At 47.2% G+C, this 14,808-nt stretch overlaps 1 protein-coding gene across 1 annotated transcript in view; it reads left to right on the plus strand.

Moving 5' to 3' along the window:
• The first annotated feature begins 219 nt into the window (after positions 1-219).
• APC2 (APC regulator of WNT signaling pathway 2) overlaps positions 220-14,808 on the plus strand; it is a 51,097-nt gene continuing 36,508 nt past the window's right edge. The window contains exon 1 of the mRNA XM_072601406.1: positions 220-395. Coding sequence (XP_072457507.1) covers positions 342-395 — 54 coding nt within the window. The 5' untranslated portion in view covers positions 220-341. The remainder of the gene's footprint in view (positions 396-14,808) is intronic.

Below are 14,808 nucleotides of genomic sequence, written 5' to 3' on the forward strand. Positions count from 1 at the left end.
GAGGAAAGGGATGGGGAGATGAAGCACAGACAGGAGAACAGCGGAGGCAGACAGATAAACAGAGCAGGGGGAGAATGATTGGGAGAAGGGGGGGCCCGAGGGGAGGAGCCGCCCGGTCCTCAGGTTCAGGCTGATGCCTTCGGGGACAGGAGGGGTTTCTTGTGGGCTCGGCCCTGCCCTGCCCACCCCACCCCAGGGCTCAGCTGCTCCCTCCCTCTCCTGCCCTCTGGCGCCCCTGCGTAGGCACGGCTGCACTGGAGGAGGCTGCGGCGGCGGGGGAAGGCGGGGCGCCTGGGCAGCCGGGCGGGCAGGCACGGCAGGAGCCGGAGGATGCAGTCTCCATGGGGCTGCTGTGGTTTCTCTCCTTCCTCCATTCCACCTTCTTTGGGGACGAGGTAGGAACTGCCTAGGCCTGGGGTGGGGCGGGAGTGGGAGATCACCGGTGGGATGGGGGGAGGAGCGGGATTTTTCCTGTTCTGCCCTGCAGGATTGGAAAGGGGGAGGCTTAGGGGGAGGGCAAGGCCTGGACCAAGGGGGAGGGTTAGGGATGAAAGGAGGGGAGAGAGATTTGGGAGCATAAGAATTGGAGGATGGGGAGGGAGGAAGAGGATAGAGATGAAGGACTAAGGGGATTTGATGGGGGAGGGAGATAGGGAGAAGGGGGTGGGGAGCAGGAATGGAGTCTAGGGGCGCCTCCGATGGGTAGCTGGTGTCCTTCAGACCTGGCAGGGTGTGCAGATTGGAGGGAGAGCCTTCCTAGAGGGGGGCGCTGCAGTGAGAGTCCCACAGAGAGAGGGCGGGGCCCCTGTGCCCAGAGATCTGGTGGGGTGGGGGGTTGGGTGGAGGAAGAATGTGCGGGGGACTTGAATGTGGGGGTTTAGTTTGAGGGGCTTTGGGGGAGTGATGTGGGGGAGAGCAGGGGGGGGTTTCAGGGCATTGGGCGTGGGGAGGGTCTTAAGGGGAACAATGCAAGGGAGGATAGAGAGAGGGTTTTAGGGGAAAAGAGGGGGACATTTTTCAGGCCTGCATTAGAAGTTGGAGCTCCGTGGATGGATTCTTTTGCAAAGAATTATCTGGCCTTTTCTGATGCTTCTAGCCCCTACCACCTTGCCAGGTTTTGGGGGGTGTGGAAGAAAACAAGGCTGCCGCAGAGGTGAGGCTTCACCAGGCCTTGGTGCTAAGGCAGAGCTGGAATGGACTTTTGTGCCCCCCAGGCCAGAGACTGGAACCAGAGGCTGGCACCACAGCCTGGCACCAGCCGTGGGAGAGTCTGTCCCCAGGAGGCCTGGTTCTCCATTCCTCCTCTAACCCACCCCTCCCTGCTCCTCCATCCCTGGCCCTGGCACCTCCCCAGCCAATTGGCAAGGGAGGCCCTGTCCCCATGGTGACTGTTGCCAGGAAGCTGCTTCCTATGTCTTTGGATTCTCAGTCCAAGGCCTTGCCTTGTGGGAAGGAGATGTGTTAGGGGCTGATGGGGGCTTGTGGAGGATGGAAACCCCCTCCAAATTGTCTCATTCCCCAGACCTCAGGTCACATTACAGAGTATCACATTCTACAAAGCATCCTCTTATATTCCTGAATCTTGCTTGGCAGTCACAGGCTTCTTTTCCCTATCCCTCATACCCCTTATAATACTACCTGTGTGCCGGCTACCCTTGGTACCTCCAGCACAGAGAGGCCAGGGTATTCCCTCAGAGTCACACAGCCCAGGAAGAGTCTCTGGGAGCAGCCTTCCACTTTATTCATGGATTGATCCCTGGTACAGTGGCCTCCTGGAGAAGAGGGCTGGCTGTAGGCTGGGCTTGTAGGAGGAAATTCTGGGTTTCAGGGGAGGGGACAGTCCAGGACCTCTATGCCTTCTCCTTCCCATTAGGTCCCTCCCTAAGAGGGAGGGTGGACAATGAATGGGTAACAGCTCATCTTGGACTAAGACAGAAAAAAGACACCTTGAATATTCACATTTCTCTCCATAGTTACAGAGTGAGAGGTTGGGGTGTGAGGTGGGGAAAGTGCTGAGAGACCATCTAGTCCAAACTCCTTTTTCTATAGATGGGGAAACTGAGGCCCAGAGAGGTGAATAGCCTTCTCCTTAGTCACACAGTGGGGGAGCAGAGGGAGGACTAGCATCTGAGTGTCCTGAGTGTAAATCCAAGAACTGATGCACATCTCTCCCTCCTCTGAATACTCCCAGCACTTCACTTTTCCTCTCCTGGCTTCCATGCAGCCTTTCAGGATTACTAAGTGCTTTTAATACATCATCTCATTGTATTATCACCTTCCTCTGGGAGGCACATTATATAATTGTTATCATATTCATTTTACAGAGGAGAAAACTGAGTCTATGTAACTTACCCAAGTCCACATAAATACTTAGTGGCAAAGCAAGGAAATGAACCCAGGTTGTTTGACTCCCAAACCAATCCAGAAAGGTCTGGATTCTTTCCTCAAGGATTGCCTTGTAACCCTCACAATACTGTGTGTCTTGTCTTCCCTACTAGGTTGTAATGGGAAATCTATTTGGGCAGGGACCTCAGTGTTCTTCTCTGGAAAACGATGGCATCAGACTAGATCTATCTCTAAGATACTTCCCAACTCTGACCTCCTGGGTTCTAAGGCCCCTCTCAGCTCTGATATCCTGTGTTTTAAGAGCCCTCCCAGCTCTGACATTTCATGTTCTAAGGTCTCTCCCAGCTCTGCCATTCTATGTTCTAAGGACCCTCCCAGTTCTGATATTCTGTGTTCTAAGGGTCCCTCCCAGCCCTGATATTCTGTGTCCCAAGGGCCTTTCCAGAACTAATGTTCTATGTCCTCTGCAAGGCCACTATTTTTTCTTCAAAATTTGGGCAGAAGAACCATGGCCTCTAGTTGTCTTATAGCCAACCTTAATCCCATCCAAGGGAGAAGCAGCCACAGGTGGAAAGCCAGGAAGGATTTTCCTCTTCAGCTTTACTGTTTGGGGGCAGCTCTCAGAATCCCCTCAGCCTGTGCCTCAGGCTGAGTTGGGCTTCAAGCCAAGAGATGGACTAGATTCACTGACTAAGATGCCACCACCTTGGTCTTCTGGATCCCCAGTAATTTCTCCTCAATCTTCTGAGAACAAGTAAAAATGAAGGTCCAGGAGAATGTATGCTTCTTGAGAGTAAAGGTGTCTCTACTCCCTAACACTGTGCCTTGCACATAGTAGGTATCTAATAAATAGTTTTAAAACTGATTTGAAGATCAAGTCATGGGTTCACAGATTTTAACTAGAAGAAAACTTAGAGGTTATTGAGTCTAACTCCCCAATTTTACAAGCAAGGAAACTGAGACCCAGGGAAATTAAGTGATTGTCCTATATGACACAAGTAGTAAGTGATGGATCCAGAACTTGATCCAGATTTTCTGGATTATACAAATCCAGCACTTTCCTGCTCAGTCATCGTGTTTGAAAGACACACCATCCTCCCCCAGCCAACAAGTGTGTTTAGCCCTGGGCTCAGTCATCCACTCTGAGCATGTATACATGATCATTACTCCCCCAAGACAATATAAACTTCTCAAGTAGGGTTGAATTGTGTGTGTGTATGTATATTTGTATGTATATGTATAATATATTTAAATACACATATGTATGTGTGTGTGTGTGTGTACACACTACCTATTGGACCACCCAGCTGCATTTATTGAATGCTTCTTGAATTGCATCGTTACTCAGTAAACAATTTACTTTATCGGTGATAAAGAAGAAAAAGCTCTGGTTCTGGAGTCAGGGGTCCCAGAGGGACCTTGGGCAAGTCAGCTAATTTCTCTAGGTCCCAGTCTTCTCACCTGTAAGAGGAGGAAGGTGAACTCAAGTGCCTCTGAGGACCCTCCCAGCTCTCTCTAAAACAGGCTCACAGTCTGGCTACAGAGAAAAGCCCCCTGTGCATAACAGAGCCAGGAGACAAACAAACAAAATACAACTGACCTTGAATCAGATGAGAAGGAGTGGGTAGGCTGTTATTTGCATCATGGAAGGGAGAACCCCATGAATGAGACCACAAATCCATCACAGCATGGAAATAACTGATATTTCTATAATGTTTGATGGTTTGCCAAGCCCTTTCACACTCTTTCTCTCCTAGAGCAGTATCTTACACCAAGTGGGCATTTGTTAAATATTTATTGATCCTCACACCAAAAGAAAATTGTTATCCCCATTTTTCAGAGGAGGAAACTGAGGTACAGAGTACTGAAGTGACTTGTCCATGATCACACATGTAACAAAGATCAATTGGAAGCCTGAGTCATCTGGCTACTGATCTGCTGGTAGTTCTACTAAATCCCAGCTGCTTTCTCATACATATGACAATGAAACACACCTTATTTCAAAGATTGACAAGGGTGGGGCTCGGATAGCTAAAGGAGGGTTTTCTAGAAAAAGTCATTTGAATTAGGGAACATCCAATAAAGGCACTTATGGGGAGGTACCGGCTCACTCCTACCCCACCCTAGCTCTACTCCAATTGAAGGAAAGGCAGATTCTCATATCTCTGAGATGCTTTGAGCATGACCCTGCCACAAATGCAGGGGGCTGGACCAGATGATCTTTCATAAGGACTAGGATCCGGGAGGGCAATTTGAGAGAATTAAGAAATAGAAATAGAAATGGCCACCATTCCCAATATCTTAAAAATGTACTTCTCAGGCAGGCAGTAGTGAAGTACTGAGGCTCTGTCCACGGTGCTGATCTCTTTCTCTTCAGCTGAAATTCTGAAATCATATGCTATAGATTAGAGAATGTCAGTGAGGGATGGGACTTTAAAACACAGAATATTAGATCTGTGGAGGATCTTGGAAAAATATAACATGGTCTATCAGAGTTAGCATATAGATTATAAAGTATCATAAGTGGGGGTAACCTTAGAACATAAAAGATCAGAAGAGTCCTTAGGATATAAAGCAGAGAATGTCAATGCTGTAAAAATCCTTAACACATAGAACATTGTATGGGAAGACCATGGAGAAGAAAGAACTCAAAGTCAGAAAATATGGGTTTAAATTCTATTTCTCCACCTACTGTGTGGCCACAGCCCTTCTCTAGGCTTGTTTCCTTATGTGCAAAATGGGAACAATAATACTTATCCTATCTATTTCATGGGATTGTTATGGGGAAAACATTTAGCAAATGATAGATCACTACTGAAATATGAGTTAGTATTGTAACAGAAAGATCTCAGAACTTGAAGGGGCTGTAGGACTTAGAATACAAGTAGTCAGAGATTATCGAATAAATGAATGAATAAGAGGGACTTTAGGGCACCAAACTAGGATATCAGAGCTGGGAGGGATTTTAGAAGATGCAGCTTCATGATTGATGGGATCTTAGAAACAATTTGGTCGAATTCCCTTATTTTAAAGATGGGGAAATCAAGGCTAAGAGAGAAGATATTACTTGTCCAAAATCATACCATGAATTGGTGGTGGAGATGAGGATAAAACCCAGTCCATTGCTTCCTCAGACTGCCTGGTCTGCCCATAGGGAAATCTGGGAAGAGGAACAGCAGGGAGGAAACCATACTGAAGCATCAAGGGCCCCTTTGGGAGGGTCTGGTCAATGTGCCATCCCTCCCACAGGCTAGAGTGAAAGGGTGACTGGTTTCAGATTCATTAATCCCTCAACCAGCCCCAGGTGGCCCATATCCAAGCCCCAGACATGACAGATGTACTGGGAGGTGACGTCTGTCAGGAAATGTTTATTCCCATCAACCTGTCACTTTGCACATCAGAATGGGTTGGGGGCTGAGACTGAACTCCCAGGAAGGGAATGGATTTTAAAGCCTTTTCAATTCAGTTAGAGACAAAGACTGCAGGGGGGAGTCAGCAAGGACTGACTGGGATCTTTGAGGTCTGCCCTTGATGGGAGGTAGTGTGGTGTGTTGGAATGAACCTGAATTGGGAGTCAAGAGACCTAAGTGTGAGTTCTAGTTCTGGCACTAACTGTGTAACCTTGGGCAAGTCCCTTCTCCCGCTCTGGGACCTCAGTTTCCCCATATATAAAATGAAGGGAGGATGGATTTGATAATATGTAAAATCCTCCCCAGCTCCGATGACTCCAATAATAGGATTCTGATCTTTAGGCTCCATAAATTTTAATCTTTGAAATTGAATTTTTAAGGTCAATCTTTCAAGTTGACCTTTGACTTCAATCTTTGACTCTAGTCTTGGAGATCAATCCTTGAGGTCCATTTTCCATTGACTGACTTTATATGCTGAATTATCAATTCTGTGTGTGGGTGCCATTGATCAGCCACATACCTAGACCCCAGAGATGTTCTAGCTGAGACAGGAATTTGGTTTCTGTATTGTGAACTCAATCTGATGTATATATGTTTCGTACCGTATGTACACATGTGCACGTATAGACATGCATTGTACATGTGTGTGTGCTATTTTGTGCCTGCATGTGCACATGCTTAGACAAATGTGGTTTTCAAGAAGTTGAGACCTGTTCTGGCTTTCCAAAAGGAAGGCAGAGCTGTTACCTGATGATCCGGGGAGGCAAGCAGAGACAAAGGGACAGAAGAAGCAGGGGAGAAGTTGGGGGCAGACAGAGCAACAAGATGAGAAAGAATTTGGGAATGTTCTTCTTATGTACAATTCAGCATAACACCACTTTCCAAACACATATACCTCTGCCCTAGAGTCACCTAAGGAGAGTAAGGGATACATTTGTGTATTATAAGGGGAACTTGTAAAAATGCCCTAATTTGAGAATCAGGAGACCTGTATTCAAGTCCCATCTCTGACACTGACTGACTGTGTATAGGCCTTTATGAGGCATTTTCCCTCTCTGGGACTCAGTTTCCTCATCTGTAAAAGGAGGGGACTGAACTAGATTATTTCTAAGGCCCCTGCTGGCTCAGATAATCTATAATTACTCTCCTCTAAGGTCTAGGCTGATGATTGGAACCTGAACATAGAAACTAGTGGATCTTAGACCCCAACCTTGGGACTCTTCAGCCTGTCTATCTTAAGAACCTTGCTCATCCTACTCCTGAAGCCTCTCTGGGGTTCAAAGCAGAGGAATGACTGTGGACTCCCTGGTCTGCTAGGGAGTAGGTCAGGGAGGGTCTTTGAGAATAGGGAACTCCAACTTCCCCCATCCATGGGACACCATTGCTCTTTTGTTGTCTTTTACAAATTCCATCACAATCCAACATGTTCACTCAGAATCCAGATTCAGATAACTTGTTGGTATTATCCTAAATCTTTGGTCTTCCCTATCCAACCTTAGAAAACCTTCGGTAGTTGAAAGGTTGGGCTAGGTGACCTCAGAGCCCTCTTCTTACTCATAAAATCTTAAAATTATATGACTTCCTTTTTCTAGCATTCTATGAGTCTATCCTCCAATGAATATTTCATTCTAAAAACCTAAAATTTGATGACTCTAAGGTTCTGTGAATCATAAATTTGGATTCTATGATTCTAAGAGTATATGATTTTAAGAGTTTGATTTTCAGATCTATGATTCTATGCTTCTAAGATTCTCTGCTTCTGAGCTGAGAATCTAAGATTTTAATTTTATGAATCTGTGATTTCAGGATTTTGATTCTGTAAATCTCTGACTCTAAGATCTGGTGATGCTAAAATTGTCATTCTGTGAATCCATTTTGCCTGAAACTAAGGGATTATGTTGTGGTCCCCAACCCCAACAATCTTACAAGGGGATGCTTTCTCTGCAAATGGATATTTCACTACTGTTCCTGTCCCTCCTCCCCCTGGCTCCCATTCAGGTCTCAGGGCCAGTACCATCATCAGATTCACAGCAGTGGGGCCATAGTACCCAGAACAGAGGCAGCAGTGGCTTCTCCTGGTGATGGTGAGAATGGTGGGGTAGGTCCCCCCTCCCCAGCACTGCCATTGGCTGTTGCCATGGTGGCAGACAGTCTTCTCAGGCCTGCCATTGGCTGCCAGCAGCCAGCATCCCCGCATCCCTCCTCCTCCTCCCCCCTCCTCTGCTGAGATTCCATCCAGTGCTAGGGATGTGGCTGACAGACTGATCAGCCCGGAGCCCAGACCCTGAGCAGGGCTTTGTTTCTGGGCTGAGCCTACAGCAGAGCTACTGGCCCCAGGGAACACACCATCTAACTCCGAGTTCTGTGGACTGGCTGCAGGGCTTGGAGCTTGGGACCCAGGACTTGGGATTTTTGGCCACTCATTGGCAGCTGGCCCTGGGCCTGGCTCTGCCCTTTCTTCGCCATCCTGGGAATGAGTTCAGGGAGACCAAGGCAGCCACAGGCAATCCGGCAAGTGAAGTAAGCAGAGACCCTTCATATATCTCTCTCTTGCTACTGTTTCTGTCTCTATCTCTGTCGTCTCTGTTTCTACCTTTGTCATTGTCCCTGCCTTTGTCACTGTCTCTGTCTCTGTCATGCCTTTGTCACACACACACAATCCATGCACATCTGGATGGATATGCACACAGTTTATGCACACCTGGACACAGATGGAGCTCATATATATCTGGACACAAAAACACAGAGATAGTATACACTTGGATGGACACAGACACACAGACACAGACACACACACATGCTTTATCTCTATTTTTCCAGTACCTGCTTTCAGAACCTGAACAGATCAAAATCTCTTTTTAATCCATTGTGCTAATGGAGAAACTGAGGCACAAAGAGATGGGAATTTGTGCCTTCACAGAACCATGGGGAAAGGACTTCACACACACACACACACACACACACACACACACACACACACACTCACATATACTCCTTTCTTAAAGGGAATCACCAGCACTTTCTTGAATTTCCCCTGAACCAGCCTGACCCCAACCTGTCTTCTTGAATCACCTGCTGAGTTCATATTTGCATTTAATGACTTTGTCGACTTCCCTGTCCTGTATCTGTGTGTGTGTGGGGGGGTGGTGGTGGTGGAATGGGGGTAGGGTTAGCTCTAGAACAGCTCAAAGTAAAGGATAGTGCCACTACATCCAAACTGGTGGGAGCTGGAGGTGAATAAAATGTTGAGAGAGTCACCAATTCAGTGGGAGACCTCTCGCCCTAACCTCATATAAGGTCTGACATATAGTAGGTGCTTACTTAATGCTTGTTGATTGACTGAGGTCTTGTTGGTTCTGGTGACAGTCCCTAAGTTGGATGTGAAGAGGAGGAATGGGTGGAAGGTCTGGGGAGCAGGAGGGATAAAGGTTTCTAGATCAGAAGTGGACAAGATTTCCTTCCCTTCTCCAAAACTTGGCTCAGGCAGGATGAGATCCAGAGGACCCCCAAGGCTCCCTAGTCAAGGGCATTGGGAGAATTTCTTTATCTATGGACCCAGACTGGACAGTCAATGAAGCTAGGTGAGCAGCTAGCAATGGAAGTTGTTCTTACTGAGGGTAGGGGATGGACTAAGACAAAGCCAGATGGTCATTTCTAGGTCTTTAGGTGCAAGGTTGTGCCCAGAGAGGCCCAAGGGCTAGAATGGGCCTATCTGGAAGTTCTTAGGGATCTAGTGAAGGAGAAAGAAGCCCCTTGAAATAAAAAAGCTCTTGAATCTGGCCTGTAGCAGCCTCTGTCCTATGTGGGCCAGGGAGCTACACTCTGTTCACTGGTCTTAGGTTGAACCTCTGACTTCAAGAGACTTGACACAAGCCTCAAAATGAACCCTAATGATCTGATCAAGGTGCAGCCCAGGTAAAGGAGCATGGCTGACTGCCCAGCCTATCCCAGCCAGGGGCTGCCCCAGTGCCTCCTCCACAGTATGAGGGTTAAGATGTTTATCCTGCTCTCTCAATGTGGGCTTAGGGAACACGCCAGGATAAAGACCAGCAGTCAGTCTGAGCCCTGAACCCCTAGGCTGGACCTCACTGCTCCTCATACCCACCTGACCCACTCTTGCCTCTGTGCTCACTTGTTCACAGGGTTACTCCTACCTCCACTTGGACAACTCTTCCTTAATAATAGCTGGTATTTCTATAGTGCCTACCATGTGCCAGGCACTGTGCTAAGTGCTTTACAAATATTATCTCATTACCTCACAACAGCCCTGAGAGATGGGTTCTATTATTATCCCATTTTACAGCTGAGAAAACTGAGGCAGGCAGAAGTTAAACAATTTGCCCTGGGTCACATAATTTGGAAGTATCAGAGACAGATTTGAACTCACGTCATCTTGACTCCAGGCCCAGCCACATCTAGCTGCCCCTAACATCCTCCTGGAAGTTCAAAGCTAGGCTTAGGGATCACCTCTTCCAGAAAGTCTCCCCAGTTCCTCCCAGCCCCACTCTCTCCCTTCTCTTTTCTTTCCTGTTTCCCCCCTCTTTCTTTCTCTTCTCTCTATCTCTCTCTCCTCCTTCCCTCTCTCCCTCCCTCCCAGTCATCCTCTCTCTTCTTCTCTATCTGTCTGTCTGTCTCTCACTCACTCTCTCTGGCTCTTTCTCCCCCTTCTTTCTCTCTCTCTGTCATGCCTTTTTCTCACACACACACAATCCATGAACATCTGGATGGATATACACAGTTTATGCACACCTGGATACAGATGGAGCCCATATATACCTGGACACAAAAACACAGAGATTGTACACACTTGGATGGACACAGATACACACACAGATACACAGACACACATATACACACACACACACTTTATCTTTATTTTTCCAATACCTACTTTCAGAACCTGAGCAGATCAAAACCCCTTTTTAATCTATTGTGCTAATGTCTCTGTCTCCTGTCTCTGTCTGTCTCTATTCTCTGTCTGTCTCTCCCTCCCCCTTCTTTCTCTCTCTCCCTCCTTCCTCTCCCTCTTTTTTCCTCTCTCTGTCTTGCTATCTCAGTCTCTATCTGTCTGTCTCTCCTCTCAGAGCTTATCCTACCTGCCATTACATGCACGTGCATCCTTGTCTTATCTTGTTCCTTCTAAACTAGTTGCTACATCAGGGTAAGGAAAAACTTTGCCCTAATGGGAAGAGCACCAAACCGGGAGGCAGAAGGTCTGAATTTGAATACCAGCTCTGCTAGTTATTAGCTATGTGACCTTGGCCAAGTCATTTCTTTTCCTCTGGGCCTCAGTTTTCTCTTCTCTAAAATATGGCTTCTAATAGTTGCACCTTTGCCCTTGCACCCGCCTGGCATGCTCTCCCTCCTCACTCCCACCCCCTGAATTCCCTGCAGATGCCCCTTAGATACCAGCTTTGGTAGGAAGGCTTTGGTACCAGGTCACTTGTGTCTCCCCTTGGAAATTACCTTCCATTTATCCCATCTCTATCTTATATATTCCTAGTTATTTGCACGTCCTTCTTCCCAGTCTCTCTCCATTAGAACATCAGCTTTTTGAGGACAGTCCCCATGATTTCACCTTTCTTTGTGACCCCAGCGCTTGTCACAGAGCCTGAAATACAGTAGGTGCTTAATAAATGCCTGTTGACTGACTGTCTACTTCCATTTTGGAGGCCTTTAAATGTCAAAGGAATGGAAACTGTTTGTTACCAATTAATAAAAGTAGTACTAGCTTCCTAAGCACCTTGCATTTACAAAGATCTTTCTGAACCACACTCTGTAAGGCAGATAGCACAAATGATTGCTTTTATTTTGCATGTAGGGAAACTGAGGCCCAGAGAGGGGGTGGTGATTTACCCAAAGTCATGCAGCTAGAAAATGTTAGGGCCAAGACTTGAACCCATGTCCTCTAAATTCCTGAGAGCAACAGCCGCTGAAGGTGCTGGGCTCCCCCTCCATGTCTGAAATGCCCTGGGGACTTCCCGTGCAGGTATGGCTCGAATGAGATGGCCTCTGAGGCATTTTGTGATTCTGAGACTCCAAATCCAGGCCGCTTTTCCTCCACTGAGCAGCTTCTCATCCTAGTCCAACATGAGTGTCTGGTGACTGACTGGCTGGTGGATTCGTGGGGGTTGGGCCTGGGGGGGACGGGTAGGGTAAGCCTTGGGCTCTGGGGACTCCAAGGAGCCAGGGCTGAGGTGCCATGCTAGGGAAAGTTCGTGTGAACAGGTCACAGATTGAGTTTAACTGGCTGGGACCAGGCTGCTGCTGGAGACTTGGAGAGAGAGTTCTCAGTGTCACTTGGAGCTGAAAACAAAGGCAGCAAGAGAGAAAGTCTGAGCAGGAAACAAAGAGGGAGATGGAGATGGAGTCAGAGCCACAGGGGGAGAAGGAGGAGGGGAGAAGGAGCAGTGGAGCTTAAAGGATGGGGAAGAGGAGAAGGCCGAGAGGCAGAGGCAAGGGGAGACAGAGACGGCCAGAGATGGAGGTGGGAGAAGACTGACACAGCGGTGAAAGGGGAGAGAGAGAGGTGGAGGAATAGAGAGACACCGATGGAGAAAAGAGACACACAGAAAGAGGCAGACTGACACAGACACCAAGAAAGGCATGGGGAGACACAAAGATATACTGAGACCGAGACAGAGAAAGGAAAAAAAGACAGTACAGTGTCTGTGGGAGTGAGTGGGAGAATGAGGTCAGAAGAGATGAGGACTGAGTGGTGATCGTCCAGGAGAATGGAGGGAAAGGAACCAGGAAAGAAGACAAAGACAGAGGGGAGGGCAATAAAGAACCGTGGACCCGGAAAGAAACAAAGGGATTGGATGGGGGGGGGGGGCAGGTGTGGGCAAGGCTCCCCTGGAGTCGGGCCAGGATGACCAGGGCAGAGAATTCTGGGCTTGAGGGGGCAATTGGACGCCAACCCTACATCTCTCCACAGAGACCTCGGGCCATCTGTCCACCAATGCCATGGCTCTGCCTACCTGTCACATTATTGGTCCACATATCTGTCAGGTTGCCAAACTGTCTGTCCCCAATTATCTCTCCTTTCTGGTCACCCCAGGCAAAGCTGCCCCTCCCGTGGGGGCCCCTGGAGGCTGTAAACCCCCCGTCCTAAATCCTCTGCCTTCCCTAATCTCCCAGGCCAGTGGCTGTGAGAGGATCAAAGAATCAGAGGTGGAAAGACCCTCGGAGCCATCTATTTCCAACCATATCTTAAAGGCATCCCCCCTTAAACACACCAGACAAGCTGGCATCCAAAGTAAGAGACGTAGGATACGTAGGAGATAGCTCAAATCATGAGGAAGCTTTTCCTTGTATCAAGCCTTTTTTCATCTTCCACCCATTGTCCCTAATTCTGCCCTCTAAAACCACATGGAACAAATGTAATCCCCATTCCCTATTACGAACCTTTGAATACTTCAGTCCAAGCAATCAGTCAACCAGCTTTTATTGAGTGCCTACTGTATGCAAGGCACTGTTCCAGGCACTGGTGACACAGATAAAAACAAAACAAATCCTTTTGAGCTTGTAAGCTCAAGGTGCTTACATTCTACATATCAATAGAGATAGCGTTATGTAAATATATAAACTGTATATATGAAAGAAAATAAGGTAATTTGGGGAGGGGAGAAGGCAGGAGAAGTAGGGCAGCTAGGGATCATAAGAGGAAGGGGTGAGGAGGCCATGCATTGCAGGCAGGCATGGCAGGCAGCCTGACCAAAAGTCCAGAGGTGGGAAATGCAATGTCATAAATAAGGAACCACAAGAATGTCAGCATTGCTAGACCATAGAATGTGTGATGATTGAATGATGACAAGCCTGTAAAGGTTGGTTGGAGCCAGATTATGGAAGGCTTTAAACGTCAGATACAGGAATTTGTTTTGAGTCCAAGATGTAATCCAGAGTCACTGGAATTTATTGAGTAGGAGAGTAAGACAGTTAGATCTATGCTTTGGGAATATCATTTGGCACGTGAGTGGGAAATGGACTGCAAAGGGAAAGAGGCTAGAAGCAGGGAGGACCATTAGGAGGCCACTGCAACAGTCCAGGCAAGAGGTAATGAAGACCCAGGGAGGTTAAGTGTTGTGCCCTAAGTCACACAGATTATATCAAAGGGGAGACTTCAACTCAGGATCTTTGACTCCAGCACTGATTCTGGAGTGCTGTATCATTTGTGTCTCTCTCAGGATAACCAAGGAAGACCAGTATCATAAAAACTCAGAGAGGAGACAGTGTCCAGGAGAAGAGAATGATGGCTGTGTGAGTGGAGAGAAGGGAAGAGCAGGAGAGATGCTATAGAGGTGTTTGCTGTTCAATTGTTTTTCAGTCATATTTTATTCTTCATGACCCCATTTGGGGTTTTCTTGGCAGAGATTCTGGAACAGTTTGCCTTCTTCTTTTCCAGCTCAATTTACAGATGAGGAAACTGAGGCAAACAGAGTTAAGTGACTTGCCCAGTGTCAGCTAGGAAGGGTCAGGCCAGATTTGAGCTCGTGAAGTTAAGTCTGCCTGATTCCAAGTCTAGTGCTTTATCTGCTATGCCACATATCAGCCCTACCATAAAAGGAAAATGGACAAAACTTGGCAACCAATTGGACCTGAAATGTGGGAAAAGTAAAGGATGGTTCTGAGACTGTGAACTGGGCTGACTGGAATGATCCTGATGTCCTGGACAGAAATAGGAAAACTTTCTTTCGCAACATGATTAATGTGGAAGTATGTTTAACGTGACTGTACATGCATAACCTTTATCAGATTACTTGTCTTGGAGAGGGGGAAGGGGAAGAAGGAAGAGAGGGGGAGGGGAGGGAGGGAGAAAAATTTGGATCTCAAAATCTTATAAAACTATCTTTACATGTAATTAGAAAAAATAAAATACTATTAAGTGTAAAAAAAAAAGAAATAGGGAAGTTAAGAAGAAAAGTGTGTTTAAGAGAGAAAGAATAGGTTTTTGTTTTAGATAAGTTGGGTTTGAGATGCCTGCAGAACATCCAGTTGGAAATGTCCAGTAGACAGTGGCACTCTGGTAAATGTTTAACTACCAGTTCTTGGT

The sequence above is a fragment of the Notamacropus eugenii genome, chromosome 4, assembly GCF_028372415.1.
Source record: "Notamacropus eugenii isolate mMacEug1 chromosome 4, mMacEug1.pri_v2, whole genome shotgun sequence".
Taxonomy (NCBI): domain Eukaryota; kingdom Metazoa; phylum Chordata; class Mammalia; order Diprotodontia; family Macropodidae; genus Notamacropus; species Notamacropus eugenii.